General features: G+C 34.7%; 1 protein-coding gene across 5 annotated transcripts in view; it reads left to right on the top strand.

Moving 5' to 3' along the window:
* Positions 1–25,982, top strand: part of BBS9 (Bardet-Biedl syndrome 9) — a 165,561-nt gene that overhangs the window by 74,027 nt on the left and 65,552 nt on the right. For all 5 annotated transcript variants that reach the window (XM_072412228.1, XM_072412230.1, XM_072412225.1 and 2 more), the window contains 4 exons: positions 3,555–3,695; positions 4,827–4,922; positions 6,462–6,634; positions 7,736–7,888. In XM_072412228.1, coding sequence (XP_072268329.1) covers positions 3,555–3,695; positions 4,827–4,922; positions 6,462–6,634; positions 7,736–7,888 — 563 coding nt within the window. The remainder of the gene's footprint in view (positions 1–3,554; positions 3,696–4,826; positions 4,923–6,461; positions 6,635–7,735; positions 7,889–25,982) is intronic.

Here is a 25,982-nt window from a genome sequence, read left to right as displayed (position 1 = left end):
TTTTTTTTTAACATTCTACAATAGCATTCATTTTATCTCTTGTATTTAAGGGTTAAGCTTCACAATGTAAGTACACTAGAGGGTGCTGCAGATCCATATGTGAAACGTTTTTCAAAACTACATGACACATGAAAAAAATGTGCTGTTATTTTCTTTGAATTGCTATAGACATGTAAGGGTAAGAATACAAGTTACCACAGATCTTAGGATACAAATCCTCATGGTTTTTATATTGTAAAATTAGTGAATATGTTAAGTGGAGTTTTTCTTTGAAACAGCTGCTCCATTTTTTAGGCGTCCTCAGATATCCAAGGAATGATTTCTGTCTAGGTTACTGACTTCTTTTTGTAAACAAGTCATGTCTTCAGTAAAATCTTGTTTTAAAATATAAACAGAGAATTTATGCAAGGAAAATGCAGCCAAAGTGTTTTCTTCATACTCCCAGCGTTGATTACATTTAAATAATATTTTTATCTAGCACTGTTCATTGAATACAAACACAGACATAGCATGAAGCAGTCATATATAATAATTTAGAAAACAAAATTGAATAAAATGTTTATATCTGATATAAAAATATGGTGAAGACCTATATTTCAGTGGCAGTATGAAAATACAAATAGCACAATTAAAACAATACAATAAAACAGTATTTGCATAAGCTATATATAAAAGAAGAAACCTATTAACATGAGTCTCACTGGTCAATACTATATGCTTTGCTCCAGGTTGGCTATCCTGTATATTCCAATACCCACATTTAATGTCTTTTTTGTACTTTCATCTCATTATAGCACCAAGACTTGTCCCTCTGGATTGAGAACCCACCTGTTTGCACCCACTACAGCTAGCCAAAGTACTTGCCTGACTTGTATGGGTGCCTTAAAAGCAATTTGATAGATGTGTACTCAAAATGAGAAGTAGCAGCTAATATTGACAAGGCAGACCCATGATGATATGTTTTTACTTTTACAAATATCTTATATACTCAGCTATATAAGTAACCACATTCTTGCTGAGTATAAAGACTTTGCCAATATCCTTCCTCTTTAACCTTGTGGTTGGCCTACAATGTGACAGTAAGCAGTGTTCTCAGGAAAGTTCCTAAGAATATCCCATATGGACACCTGGCTTATGCGCCACTGTAAATTTGTAGTCTTGTAAGATTATGGACCATCTGGTGAGCCTTCTGTTTTTTTTCTTTGTTCTCATCCAATTTAAAGGGGTGTGATTAATGTGCCATACCAGAACGCAGTATTGGAGTACCTCCAGTGCCTGTTTAATGGCCAGACATACTTGCTCAACAACTGCTTATTTTCTTTCGTGACTGTTTCGCCTCCCCATCTCAGACTGGTGAAAGCACGGCTCCTTCACCTATATTGGATGCGTCTGTTTGGACAATGAACTCCTTTTTGAAATCTAGAGAAGTCTGAATATACAAGGCTTCTTTTAGAATCTGGTGTGCTTTTTTCATCTTCTGGTGACCACTTAATCACAGCTAAGACTTTGCTTATGCCATTTAGAGGAGCAGCAAGGGTGGCATTATTTTGTATACATCCTTTAGTGTAACCTGTAATCCCCCCCAAAAATGTATGTGTATCAGCAAAGTTAGTGAAAATCAGGAATACTTTACTTGCTGTTGGTCAGTGTTTCAAAGTATTAACTATTTAGCTGTCTGGGCTTTTTTTTTGTTTGTTTTTTTTTTTTCCCCTTTTTTCACATACTCTAAAACCCACATTTTTGTTTTACATAAAAACCAGGCTTAAAGCCCCAAAACATTTAATATTTTCAGATAACATAAAAAGTAAGTAATCACTAGTTGCAAATGTTATGTCATACAATATAATGCAACTGTTTATTAAAAAAATGTAAAACATACACCCAAATTAGTTTTAGTGCACACAAACACAATACATATGCATATATACATACACGTGTGATTTCACGTGGGGTGTTTTTTCTGATTTTAATTTTATTGAAATTTTTTTTTAAACTTGACTAAATGGTTCCAAAGCTTGTTGCAAAAGATAGGTTCTCTAAAAGGATCTTTAATGTCACCTCTGCATTCAATTAATGCTGCCAACAGAGTTGGCACCTTACCAGATCAACAGATGTGATCAGGGGGCAATTACATTTCCAAAGCTGACAGAGAAATGTAAAAATGTAATCAAACTATCAGCTGCCAAGGGTGAAGCTTACCCTGAGCTACATAAAGAAAAAAACATGCTTGCATTTTGTATTGTAACACACTGCAATTATACTTTGCATTGAACTAAATTAGCAAAATGCATTTCACCATGTGTGAAGTCGACCTATATCCTTTAAAGGCTCAATTACATCATTAGGTGTTTATGCCTATATAATAAACTGCATTATTTTGTGCATTAAAAAGCGTTGTGTTAAGGTAGCTCATTTTTGAATGATCATCCTAATGCACCAGATTGCAACAAACTAGGATTTTATTTCTGGAGGCAGTATGCTATCACGCATTGTGCCGCACTGCAGTACAAATACTTTGTGGTACCAATCAAAATAAACGGCACCTCAGCACACTAATGTGCATAATTTATGTTGCCACTCGGTGTTAAAAAGGGTGCAGGAGTATGTGGAAATCTGGCCTAAACAATTTCTCATTACCATTTTGATTCTCTTGTGCGTATACAGCTTATATTAGAACTATTGTAAACCAAAAGTGTGTACCCCGGATCTGTTGCCATTTCTGCAAGGTACATTATATTTACTAAATTATACTATTTTTTTATGTTTTCTATATAAAAAACATAAAAAAATGTGCACAAGTCAAAAATTAGCAATACGTAAAATATTTTCCTCTCTTCAAAGCATTTTGTGAGTTCACCTCTGCTCCTTAGTGACCTTCATTACATGCCTAATGATGGGATGAAAGAACTTCTAATAAATGCTGCTGGCAAATGTGACTCAGATCAAAATTATGCTGCATATGTTACAGCAAACTCATCTGTCTAGCTACAGATAGATGCCTTTAGTAGTAGTTAGGTACAAAGAGATACATGTAGCGTGGCACAATATTTTTTCATTGATTGACACCTAAGACTAAACAAACAATAGGAGACCAGGGTGTCTTCCCAAGGCCACAAAAATAATAGCAGTATTTCAAAAGTATTAACACTCAATAATTACAGTGTTCTAAATCATTTAGCCTATGGGCATTGTTAACAAGCTGTTATTAATCATCTGAAGTCAGATGACACAAATACAGAAAAAAAAGAGAATGTGAAATTGCTATTAAAATTTTTAAATGCTAAATTCATTATTACTAAAAATACACTAGATTTACAAATTCTAATTATTCTTGATTATAACATTTGTGATATGATATAATATTATCATTAGTTAATACCTGCACTTTTTGATACCCACATATTAGCATTCATATACTGTACATACATACAAGCATATATACGTATTAGAATTGTTTATGTACCAAGCTAATAACACCATACAGTTAAGCCGTTTCACTGATCAGATTTTGCCTTGTGTATGTAAACTCATCGTTTTTTTTTTTTTCATTCCAGGTGTTCCCAGAGTTGCACAGTGTAAATTTCGTCTTCCCTTACGGTTAGTTTGTTCCCCTGTCCAGCCATCCAAAGCAGCAAACCATAAACTTACCATTGATACCAACAAACCTCCTGTCAATCTTATCAATCTTTTTCCAGGTGAGCCACGTTTTTTTTGCTCACGATTCATAACTAGTCGGGTAATATAATTATAATAATAGGTTAAAATAATACAGAGGACAGAGAAACACTAGTATTTCAAAACAGTTTCAGAAAGCTGTTCTTTACCATAGTAATAAAACTGAAGTTCCTATTGCTGTGGTGTAGGTGTAAATCTGGGTTGTGGAATTTTTAAGATTTATTAAGTCTGAGAAAGCAATAGAAAACATGTACCATGAGGTTTTGTGAGCGTGGGGGAAAGGAAAAAGGAAAAGGACAAATAAAGGGGTAAAGGTATAGGTTGTAGCTTTTACAGAGCGACTGCTTGTGAGGGCATGCACGGTGTCTATTTTAGGTATACCCACATTCGTGAACCATAATTATGGACATTGGTGCATGAACTCGTGTCTTTATTAGGCTGACAAAACCATAGAATTCTGAAATATGTACATTTAGCTTATTAGTGTAGGAGGAGGACCATTTCTTTCACATTACATAATTTATTATAGAGGCTCTACCATGAGATTAATAGAGACTCTAATTCCTTAATTAGAATGCTCATTTTATGGTTGTTCTTTCAACACTTTCATATCAGTACTGTCTGAATTGCTGACCCAGAACAAAGATATTCACTTGTTTACAGCATGCTTGTTTAAGGTCTGTGATTGCAACATAATGAGCATTCTCTAACATTTGCAGAACAAGGCAATGATAACCCCTGTAGTTTTGTCATGATGGAATCACTTTACTGTAGCCCACCTGCACCACCCCACACCCCACATTTTGTATGTAATATGTGAACCATTTTGTTTCATAGTTCGTAATGCAGCAAACCTGGTGTGTGAAAGCAAGAGCAAACAATCTCACAGCAAATAATTAGATTTAAACCTGCATAAAAGTTTGAGAACAGAGCACCTTATATTCTATGTTAGAATATTTGTGAAGTTTGGCTGCAGAGCATAGCATAAACACAAACTGAGGGATATATAGCAGGCCTACTGAAAGCACAATTGTCGTGATTGCTCAATGGAAAAAATCATTTCATGAATTGTTTTTATTTTTTGCTTTTTTAATAGCTTTTTGTTTTTAAGGATTTTTTTAATCACATAGATAACTTTAATTTATTTTCAGATTTTATAGAGCGTACAGAGGATGACCAGGTCAGTGTTTTAGGATTCCAGTTGCTTGCTGGGCAGAAGGTCACACTTCTTGCTTCCAAAACATCACGTGAGTAAAAAGTTTTTTTTTTTTTTAAATATATATGACTTTTTTTTAAGCTGACTTATAGTAAGACACATAGGGCCTGATTTATAAGCTCTCCAATCCTTGAGAGGATACAGTATAGCTGGGTGATCTAGCAAACCTGGAATGGATCTGGTCAAGGATTGAAAAAATTTGCTAACAAATATCAAATGTCTTTAAAAAAATCTATTGCAGGTTTGCTGGATCACCCTGCTTTACTGTGGAAAGTGTATCCTCTCCAGCCTTGGAAAGCTTTATTAAAGCATGACCATACACATGGTTACAAATATATATTCAGCATCTATTATAAATATTCATTTTATTTTTACTGATTTGTAATAATTAGGGCTAAATAAATGAACATTTCATATTTTGTTTCTTATTAGTTAAGTAAATCTTTATATCCAGTCAGCACGCTGCATATAAACATACAGAAATAATAATATAAATACTGTAATTTATGTATTACACATTATAATGTATTTTGCACGACAAATACTGTAGCCATGTCCCAAAATATTAAGTAATAAGTCCCACAAATTGTGGTCCAACATGTTTTCTGTTCATAACTCCTAAGCTAATCAAGTGTGTTATAGTAGAAATGAAGGAATGTACCCAACTGTTTAAATTATGACTAATGGAAGGTTACATGTATTAGATTTATACCAGTTTATTTTAATAAACTTGTTAAGACACAGACTGCATGTTTTATTTGGCCAATCAGAATGGCTAGGAGGTTTAACGGCTTCTGCAAAGGCAGCTGTTATAGCTAGCTTCTGTAGATTTTATTTGTGAAGGAACTGAAGCATAATAATTTGCTATGGATTTGCATACAGCTTTTAAATTTGTTCTGAAAAGTCTAAAAGCCTTGCAGCACCTTCCATATTCTTCTTTTCCCTTTAGCAACTGCTATATGGCTGAATCAACTACTTTTTACTACACTGGAACTGAACTCAAATACACAGACATCTTGTTTTCTTGCTGCTGATTTTTTTTTTTTTTTGATAAATTGCTGACTAAATCAATTTATAGTGCAGTCACTTTTTTGTAATAAATTAGTTGCATATGATACCCAGTGTGCAGTTTTTGCAAAAACTCAGGACTTTATTATGTATTTTCTCAACTCTTACTTTATTTTTAGGGTTAGACTAAAAAAATTGAATGCAAATTGTGTAGCAAAATAAAATAGGGCAGCTTTGGAAAATATTTTTCTATTGACAAATGCTCCTATAGATGTCCCGACTCCCCTCCCCCTCAGCATTGGGTGCCATTGCCCTGTTCAAGGGCTCTGCAATAAACATAAAAAATTGGTACCTGGAATAGCCTACAATTAAAAATTGGATATTCCTGCTTACATTTTAACATTCTTTTGGAGAAAATCATGTACATTTTTATATTTTCTTCTTTTGGGACATCCCAAGCAATTAAGGTGACAATTTACCCTAAAAAAAGTAAGAAATTCTTTATTAAAGCTTAATAACCATTAAACATATTTATTTTTTTAATTTTTTTTGTATCCTTCAGAGAGATATAGGATCCAGAGTGAACAATTTGAGGATCTATGGCTTATTACAAAAGAGCTTATCTTACGTTTTGAGGAATATTTCTTGAAACAAGGAATTAAAGACTTCACATGCTCCTTTTCTGGACCTGTTCCATTGCAAGAATATTTTGAACTAGTAGATCAACATTTTGAGGTATGTTATATCCATTCTGTGGTCATTTGGTAATGCCAAAAATACATTTTCCAGGTTAAAGAGGGTTCAGCTTACTGAAGTTCTAGACAGCTGTGCAATACTAGGATATTCCGAACGCTTGGTAGTCAGAGATGCTTTGGATGCTCTCTTCTTATGTTATAGTTTTGTAGTCTACCCTGTTATTTATATACCTTGTGTGTATACATATTTTATATATATATATATATATATATATATATATATATATATGTATGCACACATAGTCTTTGACTTACTGAGTTGCATAAAGAAAAGCCTCATTTGACGGCTTTTAAACCAAGTATTGGCTGACTACATAACTGTTCCATCCTACTGGTAGCTTTTTGTACTGGTGAATTCCATATTCGATTTATTTTTTAAAATAGCTAGGAGACTTAGTGACTAGTGCAAAATAAATTTTAAACATATTGGAGTGATGCTCGCATTGTGTGTTTGGGGCTTGTAAAAATGGTTATCAGCTATCCACAAAACATAAATCTTGATCTATGGAATGTCAAATACTTAAAACATTTACTACTTTCTGGCACATATTTCCAGAGGAAGTCCAGTTGAAATTCTTCACTCATTAGAAATAGTTTTCTGGTCCTCATTGGGAATTTAGTTCTGGGTGAACTGCCAAGTAAAATGCAACATAGAATTAAATGGTTTAGTAATGGGATAAACTGTACGTCTATGAAAATTGCTTTTGCTTTAATTTTCTTTTTTACATTTGTAGTTTGTACACAGTAACTTGGGCAAAATTTGGGTTTCTCTGTGTCAGATTTATAGCCCTTAGATTTCCCAGATTATTAGGTAGGGTATATCTTCAAGGATAATAGAACAAACACCCCACCACATGTGACATCACTTGGGCTCAGCAATTCTTTACACTGGTACCGAGCGCTACATTGTACCGGGGCAAAAGGAATCCCCGATTTCCACCAGAAATACCAGCACCTAGCATATAGCTGCCAAGAAGATAGACTAATATATCTGCCCTACCACTGGACACAGGTAATAATTTATCTGGCCAAGGCATACCACAAAAATGTAACCATTGTTTCTCATTACTCCTAATTCCAGTTTAGAATGAATACAGAGAAATATGAAAATCTATTATCAGAGCGTGCAGTTCAGTTTCGTGCTATCCAGAGACTTCTGTTAACCAGGTTTAAAGACAAGACACCTGCACCACTCCAAAATCTAGATACCTTGTTGGATGGGACCTATAGACAGGTAAGACAAAATATTTTTATTGCAATATATTAGGTATTTATTACCTGGTCAAAACCTGACTTCTGCAAAATCTTTACAAATTAAAGTAGGAACTGTTAAACTTTTGCTATTGAGTTTTTTTGCCATTTGTGCCTTTCTATCCAGACTACATCTTTTACCCTGACTTCTTCTTCTGACACTAAGATAGGAAGTTAGTTGTGATGTCTTTGTGTAAACACAAACACCAATAAATAAATTGCAGAAAAAATATTACTAAACTTTGGCTATAGCTGGCTATTGAGCATTGTTTGTTTTTAGCTTTGAGTGAATTTTAACTGTTGTATCTTTATTGACCGTTGCATATTTTCTTTTGAAATGATCGAAATGCAGTTGGCTGGCACCATTACCTAATGTCTGCAGCTTTGTAGCTTTCTGTGTCACCTTCAAGCTTCTTTACAATCATATTTTTAAAAGGTGAAAGCCAATGCGTTTTGGGGGTCACAGAATTCACCTTCTTCAGATCCTGAGTATGCGTAAAATATCTGCTGTTGTGATCTCTATATGTGTAGGTCAGGGATTCTCTGAAAATAAGGTAAATTTACCAATTTTGTTATTGGTAATTTTAACTTGTATTACAATTTGTGGGATTTCTATCAATGAAAAACAAATATATGATTCTCTTCTTGGATCTGAGCAGCATAGCTTATGTCATCATAACGTTTGTAATATTTGTCAGAGAAGCAGCAATCTGCTGTGTAGTACAATTGTTGTTGTCTGGCAAGGCTAACTAACTAAGATATAATTTGAAAGAAAGGCAAATAATTTGTCATGTAAATAGCTTTCATATATGTAATTCAAATTTATAGGGGTTTGTTTCTGTAGTTCTGTTTTAAAGCATGACTGTGGGGTGAAAAGTTACCTTTTAGACTATAGTGGCCTTAGCCTTCTACTCTGACTTGAAAAAATCCTATACGGAGTTGAATTATTTCTGAAAATAGGTGTATGTCTTGTCACCAGGCCACTCATTCCAACAGCAAGAAGATTATATGTGTGTGCTTTTAACATATATTAGAGAGAAAAGTCTTTAGTCCTTATCTGCAATCTTTTTGGTCATTGACTCAATAAACAGAAAAAAGAGAGCCAGCATGACAGCCAAGGAGCTAACATTTTAAGAAGGCAGGCAATGGCAACCTCAGCATGTAACTTGGTAAAGAATATTCTAAGTTCCATCAAAGAAAAATATTCAGATGGCAAATAGTACCAGCAGGTAACTGTTCTAGAAGAGGGGTAAATTGGCTTAAGGCAGTCTTTACCTATACAATGCAGACTATGTCCTTTTACCTCCAAATGCCCAGTACATATAATTGCGATAATTTTCCGAAACATAATCCCTTGAAACGAGTTCAACTTTCCTGAGAACTACACAGTTAATATAAAAAAGTCAGCTTGGGGAGGCTAGAATTACTATGCCAAAGGATACTGAGGTAAAGGACCACTGATGAAAAAAAAATTCAGATTTTTGGACTCAAAGGAAGATATGGATCCCATGTGATTTCCCTCCCTTCTGTGCAATGAATCACTGTCACTCTTATGTTAACCACCTGTTTAATAAATGAAGAAAGTGTAAGATTTATACACACCTGCCTGTGCTCTTGTCATTCTAAATCAAAATGAACAATCAAGCAATGAAAGAAGGCCCCATGCGTATTGATTTATGTGATCCTCTGAAAACAATATCCAAAAAGAATAGGCTTTCATTATTCTGGGCCAGGGGTTCAATACTGGGAACAGTGTGATCATGAAATCTCTTTTTATTGCAAACCTGATCTCTCTGTAGTACTGCTCCTTGTTCAGTTTAACTATTCCTCCCCTAGTTCTTTCTCAGCTCATTAATATTCGTTTGATGTGAGCAAAGAGTAAATGCACTTTTGTCAGTATATTTAGGTAGTCCTGTTTGTTAAAACTGCATGTCAGTTATCTTTTTGGCTGTTTTTTTTATAGTGCGGCAAATTGCATTTTTTTTTACTTTGATCTCTATTTATGTGGTTTGGGAAACTTTAGTTAATTTGTTACCTCTCTGCATTAAGACGGAGTTCCCCCTTGCCTCCCTAAATCCACCCCTTCCCGGAAAACAAACGTTATGCATTCCTTTGCTTTTCAGGTATGCTGTTTAGTGGACTAAAATCTGCTTGAACAGGATTATTTGTATGCATAGACTGCTTTTATGCTTAGTCAGATAAGGTCTGGTGTCATTCATCAAAATTTCACAGCAGATCAATTATAAGACTGCTTACTTTTTTGTCTAAAAAAAAAGAAATATAAAAAAATGATATATAAAGATGTTTTAAGAAATCATCTTTGGCCCTCTTGAAAAAAAGAATGTTTAGTTTTAGAAAAAAAAGTTATGTGTTTAAGAATAATCCTGTCTACTATAATTATTTTTTTTGTACCAGTTATTGTAATTACTCTTGAAAGGGAGACAGATAGATCCTTTCCCATAGTGCTGCCTACACTTGACACCACCAATGGGCACCACTCTGGCCTTTGCAGTGCTAGTTCCCAGGTTCAAATCACGGCCAGGACACTATCTGCATGGAGTTTGCAGGTTCTCCCGGTGTCTGCGTGGGTTTCCTCCGGGTACTTCGGTTTCCTCCCACATCCCAAAAACATGCAGTTAGGTTATTTGGCTACCACCCAAAAATTGACCTTAGACTACATTAATGACATATAACTAAGGTAGGGACATTAGATTGTGAGCACCTTTGAAGGGCAGTTAGTGACATGAATATGGACTTTGTACAGCCCTGCGTAATGATGGCGCTATATAAATACTGTTTATTATTAATAATATTATTATTAACCTAATTTTCTTAGGAAAAAGAAATGGGAGAAAAGACTGTTTTATGACAAACGCTTACAAAACCATTGATCGTTACTTTTTATGCCTTACTAGAAAGGTATGGTGTAAATATTTCCACTGCAATAGATTTTTTGCCTATTTCCACATCTTTATTTTTTTTGCCCAACCTTCCACAGGATGTAACAGTATGTAATTTTGACTGTTAATTTCAAAGATTTCATATCTGGACTGCACCTAATTTAAAGAGACAAATTATAAATAAATTGATTAAAGGGTCAGCCTACCCATACCTGATTTTTTTGTTTAATTTGTTTAACAAATTTTACAAATCACATATGCTTTAGGAACTGAAAATTTGATCATTTTAAACTATTTCCTGGGGTATGCCAGAGCATCCTGTTTTGAACCCCAAAGCTGTTGGCTTTTTTTTAAAAAAAGAACCTCATGTCACCCAAAAATGATTAATGTAGCAACATCGCAGAAAACAGAAGTGCAGGCATCTTGTGTTGGTCTTTATGTTAGTCCTCATGTCCCTGGTGAGCTTCACTGAATGCTATTCCTTTGTTTTGCATAGGGAACTCAATTGAAATAAATCCCACCCCTTGTAACTTAAGTTTTTAAATGCCCATGGGCAATAGACTATTTGACAGAATGGCAGGGTGAGACTTAATACTGGAATACTAGAAGGGTTGCTTTTAATTTTAATATGGGGTGATCTTAAGATTGAAGGAATTACCAGAAAAACAGAAGGAAAAATGTCAAGATCAATATACAGTTAGGTCCATAAATATTTGGACAGAGACAACGTTTTTCTAATTTTGGTTCTGTACATTACCACAATAATTTTAAATGAAACAACTCGGATGCAGTTGAACTGCAGACTTTCAGCTTTAGTTCAGTGGGTTGAACAAAAAGATTGCATAAAAATGTGAGGAACTAAAGCCTTTTTTTAACACAATCACTTCATTTCAGGGGCTCAAAAGTAATTGGACAAAAATAAAAAGCTGAAAATAAAATGTTAATTTTTAATACTTGGTTGAAAACCCTTTTCCGGCAAAGACAGCCTGTAGTCTTGAACTCATGGACATCACCAGATGTTGGGTTTCCTCCTTTTTAATGCTCTGCCAGGCCTTTACTGCAGCTGCTTTCAATTGCTGTTTGTTTGTGGGCCTTTCTGTCCGAAATTTAGTCTTCAACAAGTGAAATGCATGCTCAATTGGGCTCAGATCAAGTGCCCGACTTGGCCATTCAAGAATATTTTACTTCTTTGCTTTATTAAACTCCTGGGTTGCTTTGGCTGTATGTTTTGGGTCATTGTCCATCTGTATTATGAAATGCCTCCCAATCAATTTGACATTTAGATGGATTTGAGCAAACAGTATGCCTTTGAACACCTCAGAATTCATTCGGCTGCTTCTGTCCTGTGTCACTTGCACCTTGCAGTGCACCCTGTGTATTTACTTTCATGCAGTCTTCTTTTTATGGTAGACTTGGATGTCTGGCTGCCTACCTCTTGAAGATTGTTGTTCCCTTGGTTGGCTGTGGTGAAGGAGTTTCTCTTCACCATGGAAATGATTCTGAGTTGCTGAGTTCAGCAATGCTTTGTTTCTTTCTCATGATGTACCAAACTGTAGATTTTGTCACTCCAATTTCTCGGATGGGTTTTTTCTGTTTTTGCAGCTTAAGGATGGCTTGTTTCACCTGAATGGAGAGCTCCTTTGACCGCATGTTTTCTGTTCACAGCAAAATCTTCCACATACAAGCATAACAAAGGAATTGCCCACACCAGCCCATGAAATAGCCTTTGAGTCAATTGTCCAATTACTTTTGAGCTCCGGAAATGAATTGGTTGTGTTAAAAATAGACTTTTTGTTCAACCCACTGAACCCACGGAATTAAAGCTGAAAGTCTGCAGTTCAACTGCATCTGAGTTGTTTCATTTAAAATTATTTGTGGTAATGTACAGAACCAAAATTAGAAAAAGGTTGTGTCTGTCCAAATATTTATGGATTAAATGTAAGTGTAAACCTCAGCAAGTGTTGCCAGCTTAGAAATTGTTTGAAAATAGTTTTCAATCGGGTTTTCGGAGACAAAGACAAAATATCAACTAATAAGAAAAGATAGCAAAAAAACAGTATACAGAGAACAGAAGTGGTTCAGGATCAGTTAAAGTAAGAGCAGAGTAAATAGCCACAGCTGTGTAGTGGAAAAAGCTTGTACCAACTCTTAAGAAAATCCATTTGGCCCTCAGTAGGGGTGAGTCAAGAGTAGTTGGAAGGGGGAGAAAGAAAAAGTGTCTAGAAAGTCCAGGGGGTGACCAGACAGTGATAAATTTGCACATAGGAGTCCTGTAATTGCGTAGTATACTTTTTACCACTGTCAATCTACAGGATACCTCACCTGTAAAAGAAGCGCTTATAATATTACCTTTCCATTAGCCATTGGATGAGTTCAATACTTGTTCCTCTTCTGGCCCCTGTAGTTCCTCCCACTCACTCATACCCTTCTGTAGTGACATACAAGCCCATGGGCCTGATTTATTACCTCCTGAGCGGTTCATTTCTGTCTGGATTTATATGTCTAAAAGTGGTACATTGTTTTTCACAAAATTTTTTTACAGTATAATAGTATTAGTATGAGTGTAAAAAAAGTTGGAAACACAAAATCATGTCAAAATAATAAATTAAATAAATAAAATAAATACATTTTTTGAAAATAAAGAAAAAATATATTATACTCCTACTATTATACTGTAAAATAAATGTTCATGCAAGACAATGTACTGCTTTTACACATATAAATCCACTATATCACTATACTATCAATACAGTTATTTTGTATGGAATGCAATACAAATAGATTTTGAATTTCCCGCCCCGCTGACAATGTACGCATGCACCAGCGTTACTGGGAACTCCTCGGCGACTCATCGGGTGAGGAAAACGCCGGAGGAAGAAGAAAGAAGATGCAAAGGAAAAGAGAAGACGTGAAAGACGAAGTGAAAGACGACGCGGGACGCCGGCGGACCAGGTAAGACTCGATTCACTATTTTTTCCCATAGGTTTACCTACCCCCGAGTCACATTTGGGGTTACCGCCCAGGAGGTTAAAGCTTACCAAGACTAGAGAAGACACACTTTGAATAGTGGAGCTGGGAGATCCAGCAAACCTTGAATGGATTTCTTAAAAGTTATTTGCTTTTTGGTAGCAAATGTTTTAAATCCTGGTCCAGATCTTTTCCAGGTTTGCTGGATCACTCAGCTTCACTTATAAAAGTGTATCCTGTCCAGCCTTGGTAAGCTTTAACAAATCAGACCCCATGAGACAACAAAGGGGTAGGGGTAAGTTTTCAACGTATCTGGTTTGAATACTTTCAGAAAAAAAGGCCAAAATGTGTTGACCTTAATTTCATTAACTGCTAAAGTGTAAGTGTGTAAAACCTCTCCCTTGGGGTACTCCCTTCTGTAAACATTACCCTATGATCAGGGTCACTTTAAAGAAGTATGTTAGAGTATAAAGCACAATTAATCATGTGTTTTGTCCTAAATGTATTCAGTATATATTTTTGAAATTATAAATCCAAAATGTTGTTAAATATATTTTTCTAAAATAGTTTATATGTGCTGCATAAATAATGTTTTTTTTTAATCTTTCTGTGCTTGAAGAGGTTAAGAAAGCTACACTTGTTCAGTTTCAGAAACTGTTCTTCCAGAATCCTTCTGATAGTTTGAATAGAGGTTGGAAGAATGCTTACAATATGTGTGGGCCAAGAACTATGCCAACTGGCAGAAAGAAAATATGGGTATTCTTTATTTTGCTAAGTATTTGCTGACGGCTTGATTTAGATTATCTGCTGCCGCAAAAACCAGAAGTTACTATTTGTGTAAATTCTTACTAATTTGAGTTGCTGACCACCCAACACTGGTTCCTCCCTGGGCAAGTTACTGGTTTTGACAGGTGTTGTTCCTCCAACAGCATAGAAATAAAACTATGAATAATATCTTTCTGTTCAAAAATATATTTAAGCTTGTTGCTTTTTAGAAACAACTTACTCTTCATTTCCTACTATTATTCTACAGGGTTAGTTATTTATACATATATATACATATATATATATATATATATATATATATATATATATATATTTATTTATTTATATTTACATATATTGTGGGATAGTCCATAGCAACGGGGTCAGAAGACAGCAGTGAATCAGTCAGCAGACTTCAAAGATGCAGTTGAAAACAGGCTCCTGCTATTTATTAGCACTTTAACAAACAAAAAACAAAAGTAATGGCTCGGCTGAGCAAATACATACCTTTACTTAGATAGTCCCTCCCTGACTAACAGTAATGCAGTTTAAGCAAAACCAATACAAGGCAGTCTTTGGATCACAAAACAAGCATTTTCCACTCACATGTAATCTTTGCTGGTGCAAGGCCGAGCTCTGTTCCCCCACAGCTCTGGGAACTAACTGAGCTGCCTGCTAAGCACCCTCCAGCTTGCAGCACAGTGCTGATCCTCTCAACCTGGAACACTCTGGCTCTCTTTCAGCCTGGATCCCTCTGGCTCACTCTCAGCCTGAATCCCTTTGGCTAATAACTTCCTTCTCACCCTACACCTGAGTGCAGGTGCATATTAACCCAGACAGGATTGGGTTCGGCCAAGAAATCCACCCTTTCATTCCCTTGGCCGGTTCCAGGGCCCTAAGGCCCCTGGTTTCTTCCTGGAAACTTACAAAGACCTATCTACTGTCTATTCCCTGGAGCTTCTTTGTATGTTAGGCAATTGCTTTTTACAAATATTTTTCACCTTCTTTTTTTCATTTGTTTTATCTCAGTGCTGTTGATCTCCTGCAGCCACTTTTTGCCTACCTGCATTTAATTCTCAAAGCTAGTTTCCCAGTAATAAGGAAAGTGGGTCATGACTACATAATGTTTTATAATGAAAGTTGCAGATTTTGAAAGAAAAAATATTTCAAAGCCTACGTGAAACTTTAGTGATTGAGTGTACATACTTAAAAGATAAAGGTAAAATCATACTAACATAATGTAACATAATGTATGTATGCCCAGAAAAAAACCATCACATCTGGGTGATCTCTGTATATTGCAAAGGTATTTAGGATTGTATTTTGCTGCAGATTCTTACCTTATGTTCAGAATGAATTCTGAAAGGAAGGGTCTAATGTATTTTACCTATCCTGTGCACTTTCAGTGGCTGAATGAAGAAAGTTGCATCTCTTTAGATGCTGTTAATCCTAAAAGCCGAACTAAACCCAGTTTATACTCACCTGTCCCATTCTTTTGCAAGTGCCACCATCTTCTTTCTTCTTTCTCCTTCCAATCTTTGACCATTTTGATTGTCCAGGCAGGGAGGATATAACTCCCGCACAGGAACTTCTGGGTATCCAGGCCACTAATGCAAACCTACACATACAGTTATAGGAAGTGATCAGGCAGATAAGAATGCTTAATGTAGGAGGGACATTGCCTGTCCTTTTCTGCAATAAAGCCATGCCTAATCAAAATTTTTTTAGAGTGGAGCTTTAGCTTAAATTACAGTCCTAAATGTCAGGGGAGTCTACATGTTTTACCTATGCAGTCTTCTGAAAATCAGTGTATCAATTCCAAAAGCACAAAATAACATTCTGGGGGGCTTTCTGTATGTATAAATAATATAATTACATTGCCATACAAAATGCCATTTAATATAATGCCATACTACATGGTTTTTGGCAGATTTAGAAAATGGAAATGGCAACAGATTGAAATTGAATCATTAAAGGTATCCCCAAATCATGTGGAAGGTGTCCCCCAAAAAAAAAAAACTAAAATAATTTTTGACTCTTACCTTGATGAAACACACAAATGTTTCTAGGTGATGTTACATGACCTAATCTTTCTGCTGTTGGCTGCAAGTGAAAGGGTGGAAAATTAGGTTTCTAAAGCTGCTGCACACCTACCAACCTTATCATATTAAATACTAAGAAAAACTTAATCCTGATTGGATGGATTTATTAGCATTTTGACTGATCACATGCACTTTTGATGAGCCTGGTCCTTTTGCGACTTTCTGTACAGTCTAATACAATCAGGAGGCATGCAGTAGTTCTATAATATATGTTAGCTTATATAGTACTATAGTATATAGAAAGAATTCTGCAACAACAATCAAGCTATTGTCCGTGGCACCCAGATTTCATGTTTTGTTTTTCCATTGAATGAAATAAAAAGTTTCTGTTTTGTTTCCAATTTTTATAAATCATCCTGGTTGTAGGCAGTAACTGAAGGTGTTATAAAGTTTTGGAATATCATATAATGGAAAAGCTGAAACTTAAGGCCTTTAGGAATAGTTTTACCATACATCCTCTTGTTCATATTCTGCCTGTTGAGTGCTATCACTCCTTGACCCAAAATGAGTCAGAAGTTGTTTCCTGGATACAAAATAATTATACACTGGTTGCTTGATGATTTTTGATTTCTGGCATAGATAAAACACTTCTAAATGACTGCAGATGCAAGATGGCACTGCTCAGTAAGCTTCCACTCCAGCTTACTGAGGCCGAGCTGTCATTTTTCAGAGGACAGCTGTCATTTTTCAAAGGACAGAACAACCTGCCAGTCGTACGGGTCACAACACTAGGCTACTTTTCCCTCATCTGTATATTTACTCCATAGTAGTAATTCCACCAATGAATATAGGCTTGTACGTGTGTCTCAAGCAAATCACTTTTTCCTGCCAGAGGTTCCAATTTATTTGTATTCTACATACACTTAACTGCTACTTAGCACATATTTCTCTGCCAACTGGACAGAATGACGAATAGGAAGCCTGCCACGAACGTCTGTAACCCAAGAAGAAATCGAGTTATATTTTTGTTTATTCTGTTTCAGCACCATATTTGAATGTATGTTTTCTGCTTCATTTTAAATCCATTTTGTGTGAGCCAGGCTATTTATTAAATCAAGTAAGGTTACAGAGGGTCAGACATAAAAAAAACACTGAAAAGCCTATAAAAGACCTGCAGGTGATCCTGTTCTGTTATAACACTATACTTCCTAACTCGATAAATGAGCTTGAATTTAATTTTAAATGTCAAGTAACTTGTGATGTCATTGCTTGTTTCCAATTAAAATTGTAAATTGATTCGGAAAGTACCCTTAACAAGCAAGATAGTATTACAAGATCAAAATCTTATTCTAACTGCATTTTCTAAATGTTTTTCTGGTTAGATAATAATTACATTATGTGATAGCATTCTTTGAGTGATCTAATCAAAAAGTATTTATTACAAATTTGATCTTGGTGAAAACAAAGGGTTATCTGCTATAACAAATTGTCTTCTAATAAGCTTATTTGATATTTCAAGATGTTCCTGCCAGAAACAATGACCTATTTTAATTGGAATTGCACACAAATGTACAGCCTGTCAGCTTTGTTTAACTTGAGATATAATTTAAGTATATTATTTATAATAAAATTATTGAATTATTCTAGGGTGTTATTCTATAGTTAAAAGTACTTTCAAAAGTTTACCATTAAAGCAGCGTTTTTTTTTTTTTTACACTATGGCATATAAAGAAGTAGGAAGTAAACAGTTAAGGTCAGTGGCCACTAAATTCTTAGTTTGACAATTTAAATGGACACAAAATAGTTACCTGCTATCAAATTGTGTAGCAATTTCAAGCCAACTAAACCTGAAAGTGAACAAGGCAAATTCTCAAAGTAACCATGTTAAATAGTATAAACTTTAAGTAACTAACTTTACCCATTGTATAGCTATACATGGCTGTAGCTAAACTAAAAGGCATTTGAGTTAATTATCACCATCTGTTTCCTATGACTACAAGTCCGGCCTCTCCTCAAGAAGCTGCATGGTTTTCTTTGTAATGGGGGGATGCTGGGAAACTCTGACATCATTTGCTCTTCTTTTAAGTCTGACACCACTATATCTGATTTAGTCACTATACAAGCACATCTCACCAATAAAACAAATATTTGTTAATATTGTTTTGTCCACATCATGATTTGTATATATGTATACTAAATGAATCTGATTCTTTTTTAATAACTTGTTTTCCTACCATTCTTAATTGGTATTATGTATTTATTATTATTTTTTATTTGTAGAGCACCATCATCTTCTGAAACACTGTAGAATATAGAAATTTGTGGGTAACAATATATTTGGGCTTTGTTCAAACCGTAAGGTTGTGGTGTTGTTACTGCTCCCTCGTGCCAATGAACCACTGTCTTGGGGAACATGTTACAAGTAGCTTATCCCCATGGCAGCCCCATAGAAAATGAACAGTGGCATTAACAAGTAGTACCAGTAGTGCTCACTTCCACCAGCTGATTTTTAAGATTCATTGCTTCAGTGCAAGTGACCAAGTAATTGGCAAGGTGCCAGCCGCCGGAAGCTGTGCAGGCTTACTGAATCCCAAGGCAGATCTGAACTTGCCCTAACAGTTCGTGCAATTGGAATACCCAACAATACAAGAGCAAAGGTAGTATCCAGCAATAAAGTTGCATGCTTAACAAAAATATGCTCAAGACTTTGCCCTTGTGAGCTTACAATGTAGAGGAGAAAGCAATAAAAACACAAGATAGGGCTACAAGGGTAGAACAGAAGGTGTAACAGATAATTTACCGCTGACATTAGGGGAGGTAAGTATGCAGGCATGTCTGGATAGTTATAATGAAAGATTCCATGTATTTTTAAAGAAGTGTGTTTTAGGGGTGCACTTGAAGGTTTTCAAGCTATGGGCATGATGGATGTAATGCTGAATAGAGTTTCACAGCCCCTCGTGAATACAAGGAGGGGATCAGAGTGAAGAATAGGTATTTCATCTAGAGTACAAATGGAAATTAGTCAGGATATGTAAGGAGGGGACAGGTTATGGAGTGCTTTGAAAGTGAGAGATAGTAGTTTGAAGTGGAGGGATTGGCAGATCAAAAGGTCAGGAGAAGAAATGAATGAGGAAAGCAGAGTTCAGTAATTTGAGTGTAATTATACTCCTAATGATTGGAATGGTAATTATAAATATAATCCTTTTATCTAACCAAAGGATAAGTTGCAGCTTATTCTTTTTATATTTTAAAGTAGTAATAAACACTGCTGCAAAGTAGGTGGGTCTAGCATGTGTATGTGCAGGATCTTATAACATGTCACAAGCTTTCAAACAAATCTCAAGCAGAAGAATACTTATGAAAGTGTTTTCATATCATAAATAAACTGGTTGTCCAAAGGAGCTTACATAAAGAGCATAAGCATTTAACTCAAGCTCTAGCTAAAAATGTTTTAAATGTTCTTAGAAGCAAAAGAAAAGGTCACATTCATCCCTATTGGCTCTGCTTTTTTTGCTTTATGGTTAATAAACACATTCAGTATCTATATAGTATCCATTACTGTACATACTGAAAATGTTCATATGCCCTTTGGGGGATACAGACAACAATAATTATAGAGAGGTTTTAACCCTTGCCTAGTTTATCCAAAACCAAATCTATTTGAAGTTTTCCACTTTAAAGTCGTCTCTAACAATCTAAGACAAATCATTAACGCATAACTTAGATTTGTAAAGAACAATGAGAAAAAAGAACCTCTGTCAGTTTTGTTGCTACCTTTGTCCCCATCAGTAAGGTATACACTGACCAGATCTACATTCAGTATATATATATATATATATATATATATATATATATATATATATATATAGATATTTATTTCTAATTTTTCTCATAGATATATATACCTCCATTGAATTTCAGCAATGATGAATATTCTTCAGAAAATGTATTTATATGTGCTGGGTTAAGGATCACAAACAATATAGCTTTGTAGATATTGTAGATGATTTATGTGTATGTAAGACGTATTTTACACATTTCAATGTTTTAGAGCTGAGCAGTATCCTTGGTATGAACAGCTGCTTCATATTGCTTTACGTTTTTAGCATCATATATGCTAGGTAGTCTAATCAGCATGGTCACAGCTGATGGAACAGACAGTAAAACAACCCTGTAGTCCTCTCCTTGTGATTGCTCTCAAAGGACTGAAGCAAATCTAATCCATTTAAAAGTGTTTTTATATGGACAACGGCTCTAAACGGGACAAATGGCATGCCACCCGTAAATTACCAAAGGGAATATGATAGTGCAGAAACAGTGTTTAGATGGTGGAAATTGTTGAAGAATGATGATGGAAAGATGCATTATGGTAAATGCTATTCCATGTGTTTTTAATTATAATTGCTATTTTGTTTTTATTTGTTTTATTTTTGTCAATGGAATTATTTTCCAACCTTCTCATGTATGGATTTGCTTGAGCAATAAATAGAATAAATTTGAAAAATGCACACATTTTCACATCAAAGACCAATTATTGTGCGTCATGCATCTTGAAATAGGTCATAATCTTGCCACAAGTCATCCCAAAACTATTAGATTGGAAGACAGATCAAATGTTTGTAGGCACTTTTACAACAAATAATGGTCAGATTAAAAAACAAAAAACAAAAAAAAAAAAAACAGATAAAGCAATGCTAATGTAAAGGACAGGACTTGGACTCAAATGCCTATTGCTTTGAAACATGATTTCTATATTGTTAATACACATATATTATTTATATTGTGTATTTGTCTTCCATTCTTTGCTGCAATAGACTGAAGTATTTTAAAATTAATTATGCCAAGTAAACCTACTTAGTATAGCCCAAAACTAATTTGGAAGCTAGTTAAAGAAATGTAAGATTTATGTGCATGCCATGAACTCTCACTTAGCAACCTGAGGACTGGCTGTTTCCTGCCCTTTTTCATTATACATAAGTTAATGATTTGCCGAATATTTAGTGATGATAGGCATATTAAAAGACTTGCTAAAATTTTCCTGGAAATCAAATAATAACTTCTCATCAGGGTTTTATATAGAGTTAATGGTTGTGGTTTTGGAAACATCACTTAATATTACTTTAGCCTATAATTCTGTACGGTTTAGTGCCAGTATTTTTTAAATCCCCAATCTCTGAAGGTTTGTAGCAAATGTCATACATTTTCTGTTTCATTCTAATAATTTTAACATATTAAACATCACTCTCTTGCTTATCAAACTTTACCCCATTTTAAAGTCTAATTATTTAAATACATTATAATTATATCTATAATTTAACATACATGCAGTAGCTGAATCTAGTGGCATGCTTATGTCACAACTTTTTTGTTTTGTTTAATTTTTTATCAAATTTATTTTTGCTTTGGTATGATATTAGCAAGCTTTAGATTATGTTTACATTAGCGATAAAGTTGTTGTGCGTTTACCACTTACTCATGCCAGAAAACCGCTGCCTCTTGGAAGACGCTACAGCTGTAGCTTCTCCTAGCGGATGCTCCTTTGAAAATGAATAGGGGTGGCAGTTCACTCACTGCCACCAGCTGTCAAATGTGCAGACACTGAAAAGTGCTGCAGTGTGAATGATCAAGTTGTTTTCAAGGTACCAGCCTAAAGGAGCCACGCGGGATTGCTCAATGGAGAAGAAGGTCTGATCCTGCCCACTTACTCCTAACACCATAGTGAAAGAATTTTTTTAACTGTTGGAACCAAGGGAAGTTATTGATTTTTTTTTATTTGCAGCCATTGAAATGTTAGCTTTGATTTTGTAACTTGCATCAGAGGAGTACAAATGTAATTTGTACTTGCTAGTGTATATTTTTTTTCTAATTTACGTATACCTATAAGTAAATCCCTTTTATTTTTTTAAATAATTAAAAAGTGTTGAAACTCTCTGTCAGGATTTTGTATCCCGTTTGTCCCTGGAAAAGTCTTACACCATCTTTTGTCCTTGTGACTGATGTTTCCAGTTCAGAAAGTTTTGGGAAATCTAATTTCTTTTTGTTTATCACAGGAAAAGAAGCTCTGGGAAAATCTTTTAGTAGGGACATTTTTTCTAACATTAACTGTCTAAAAGGCACATAGCTATATATATATATATATATATATATATATATATATATATATACCTAGGGCACAAAATGCAGCTGTTACTGCTAACGTTCAAAACAGTAATGATGATTGTGTGTCACTTTGATATTTTGTACATTATTGATGGCCCCCAGTAGTGTGTCCTCGTGTAAAGTTTGTAACAAACTTGTGTCTCATGTATGTGATAGTTTGTTACACACTTTACATAAGGATGTGGTGCCATCTACTGGGATGACTGGAGCATAAACAAAAATTCTTTTTTTAATGGCATCTTGAAGCCAAAAAAAAATCTTTATTTTTATTCACGTATATACAGTACTCAAACAGGTACACCTTAATAAAGGTTCTAACTAGTCCTCAATTCTAAAATATTTGTTTTAATTTTATGTTCCTATTGAAGTGATTCCTCCTCACCCCCTACACCAGTGATCATTGTCACTGTGACAGGAAGTCAGATAGTCTATAGAAACCTTTTCATGGAAAAATTTAGACAGCCATAACCTGACTTAGGTCTAGTCCTTCACAGTGCTATTAAAATCTAAAACAAAGTTTTGGCTGGTATATATCTTAAATATATCTTGGGTCTGTGGGATTTACATTTTGTTTAGAGATTTTGGGTTTAATTCACTTTTAAAATAATTTATGTAAATATAGCATTGTAGTTTTACTGTACTGTTTTTTCTATGTTAAACTAAGCAAATAATTCTACCAGCTGCAAAAAATCAGTGTGTGCTTTGGAGGAGCAAAAACAATTTTTGATAAGGATACATGCTGTCGTATTCTCAACCTGATTAAAACCCAACTACAGCCAAGATGTTTTTTTTTTCCATTTTGGACAAAGGTTTAGAACTTTTTTCATTATTGACTGTGTATCTATTGGATTCACTCCTTAACCTCCCTAGTGGTAACCCCGAGTGGGCTCGGGGTTAAATTTCATTAAAAAAACGGTAACCCCGAGCCACACTTGGGGTGTAATTGAGGGATTACCTGGTCCCCACGAGCCTACGGTGTCCTCCTTGATGGCGGCCACATGTTAATTATGTTAGATTCACTCCTTAACCTCCCTAGCGGTAATCCCGAGTGTGGCTCGGGGTTAAAATTTCATTAAAAAAGCGGTAACCCCAAGCCACACTTGGGGTGTAATTGAGGGATTACCTGGTCCCCACGAGCCTACGGTGTCCTCCTTGATGCCAGCCCCGCATCTGTGTCCCCTTGGCAATGTCTGGCCGGCATCGGTGTCCCCTTAGTGATGCCCGGAATCTGTGTCCCCTTGGTTCGCATCCCCGTCGGGGAGGTTAGGAATGGACATTACTATATTGTATTGGTCGACTGTCATGAACATCACAAAAACTCTATCTCCATGCCCAAATAAATTAGAATCTAGTATGTTGTTCAGATCTAGTTAGGGGATTTCTTGGGGAAATTATTTTTTGATGAATTTAAAAAAAAATGTATTTTCAATAAATGGCAATGAATAGTTTGTAGATATTTATTTTTAAACCTATTATAATAGGTCTCTGTGTTCCTGAGAAAGTGGGCATTGATCTGCAAAACACGTAAACAAGCAATATAAAGAGACCGCTTGTAAATGTACATACTTTGTTAAACATAAAATTGATGTGAATCTTATGGATTTTAATTGTCATAATTAAATGGATTTTTTAATTTTATTGGTAAATGTTTATTGTAACCAATGTGTAGAATTATGTCTGAAAGTCCCAAAAATAAATTTGTTTTGATTTCTTGGGGAAATATATATGCATTTGCCCCATGTATTTGGTAGATCTTTTTTTCTCAATTATTTTGTGTATTCTTCCGTTCTCAGATATACAAATTAGAGATTTTCTTTTAAATCCGTCATATAAAGTAGAAATTCTTTCTTAGTCTGTCTGAGTGGGAGGTCATTTTGCTGAATTCTTGTGTACCTTTTATTACTCTATGTATATCTATATGGGTTACATGCTGTGTATTCCAAATGAGAAAATGGAAGGCATGTGACATCAATCAGACACAAACGTTGTAAATTATACTTCTGGTTTACCACAGAAATTAAATAACATGGTGTAAGTGCCTTAGCGTCTTGTGAGGTACTGCTTTGTCCTGCTTACTCTGCTTATTGTATACATTATTTCTGAGCTACCATAACACAAGTACCTAACATAAGTGCCTTGCATCAAACTTCATTCTTGTTATGCTTTATTTTCCAAGTTATGAGAATAATGTCCCTCCTAAAACTTTGTATTTATTTATTTATATTTATTTATTAACTGCATTGATGAAGAGGTGCCTTGGGGCATTGACATGTACTTCCATTACATATTGAAGTATTATAACGCTATTCAAGTGTGAATTTGTTTGTTTGATGTCTCACAAAAAGTGAAATGTACACGCACAAATAGCTTATTTATGTCCTACACCAAAGCAATATTTAAAAGAATGCTTCTGCCTGTTTTAAAGTTGGCATAAACATGCTAAAAGATAATTGTTACAGATTTTAAACTATTAAACCAGCAATTTATGGTTTGTGATATAGTTCATACTCTCCAAATAACAGTCCAGTATATATTGTATGTATATTTCTATTATATAAACAAGTAACAATGTATGCACCATGTGTTATGTAATTTATCAACTTTTATTCATTTTTTTTTAATGATGATTAATTAACATCAAAAGCAGTATTGTTATTATTGTTTTCCTACTGAAATTGCCATAAAGTTTAATCTGCAGACACTCATTATTTTCTTTTATTCCCCAGAATAATTTATAGTATTATTATTATTTATAGTATTCATTTATAGCTATAGTAACTTACTATTGTTAGGACTTCAAGAAACTCTGTCCCTCTTTACATATGATTGGTTTTATTTTAAACAAAATATTGCATGCTGTCCAGTTTACAAATGTATTTTCTTACTTTCATTCATTATTAATATACTCCCTACTGGAGCTGTTCGTCATAGAAAACCACATGAGTTAAAAAAAGTGTTCTTTATTCAAATAGAAAAGAAAGTAATTTAAAAAACTCTTTACTACCTTAAAAATAAACAGACATTAAAAAAAAACATTAAAAACACACAACCCTGTCTGAGACAGCAAATTCTTTGCTTGAGATATAATATCTAAAAACGTGTATCAGAGTATGGATTTGGAACTGCAAATAAATGTTTTAAGTTTGTGTAAATAAAGTAAGTGTGTGTGTGTGTGTGTGTGTGTGTGTGTGTGTGTGTGTGTATATATATATATATATATATATATATATATATATATATATAT

This window comes from Pyxicephalus adspersus, chromosome 5 (genome assembly GCF_032062135.1).
Source record: "Pyxicephalus adspersus chromosome 5, UCB_Pads_2.0, whole genome shotgun sequence".
In the NCBI taxonomy this organism is placed as follows: Eukaryota; Metazoa; Chordata; class Amphibia; order Anura; family Pyxicephalidae; genus Pyxicephalus; species Pyxicephalus adspersus.
This window is presented reverse-complemented; position numbering and strand designations above follow the sequence as displayed.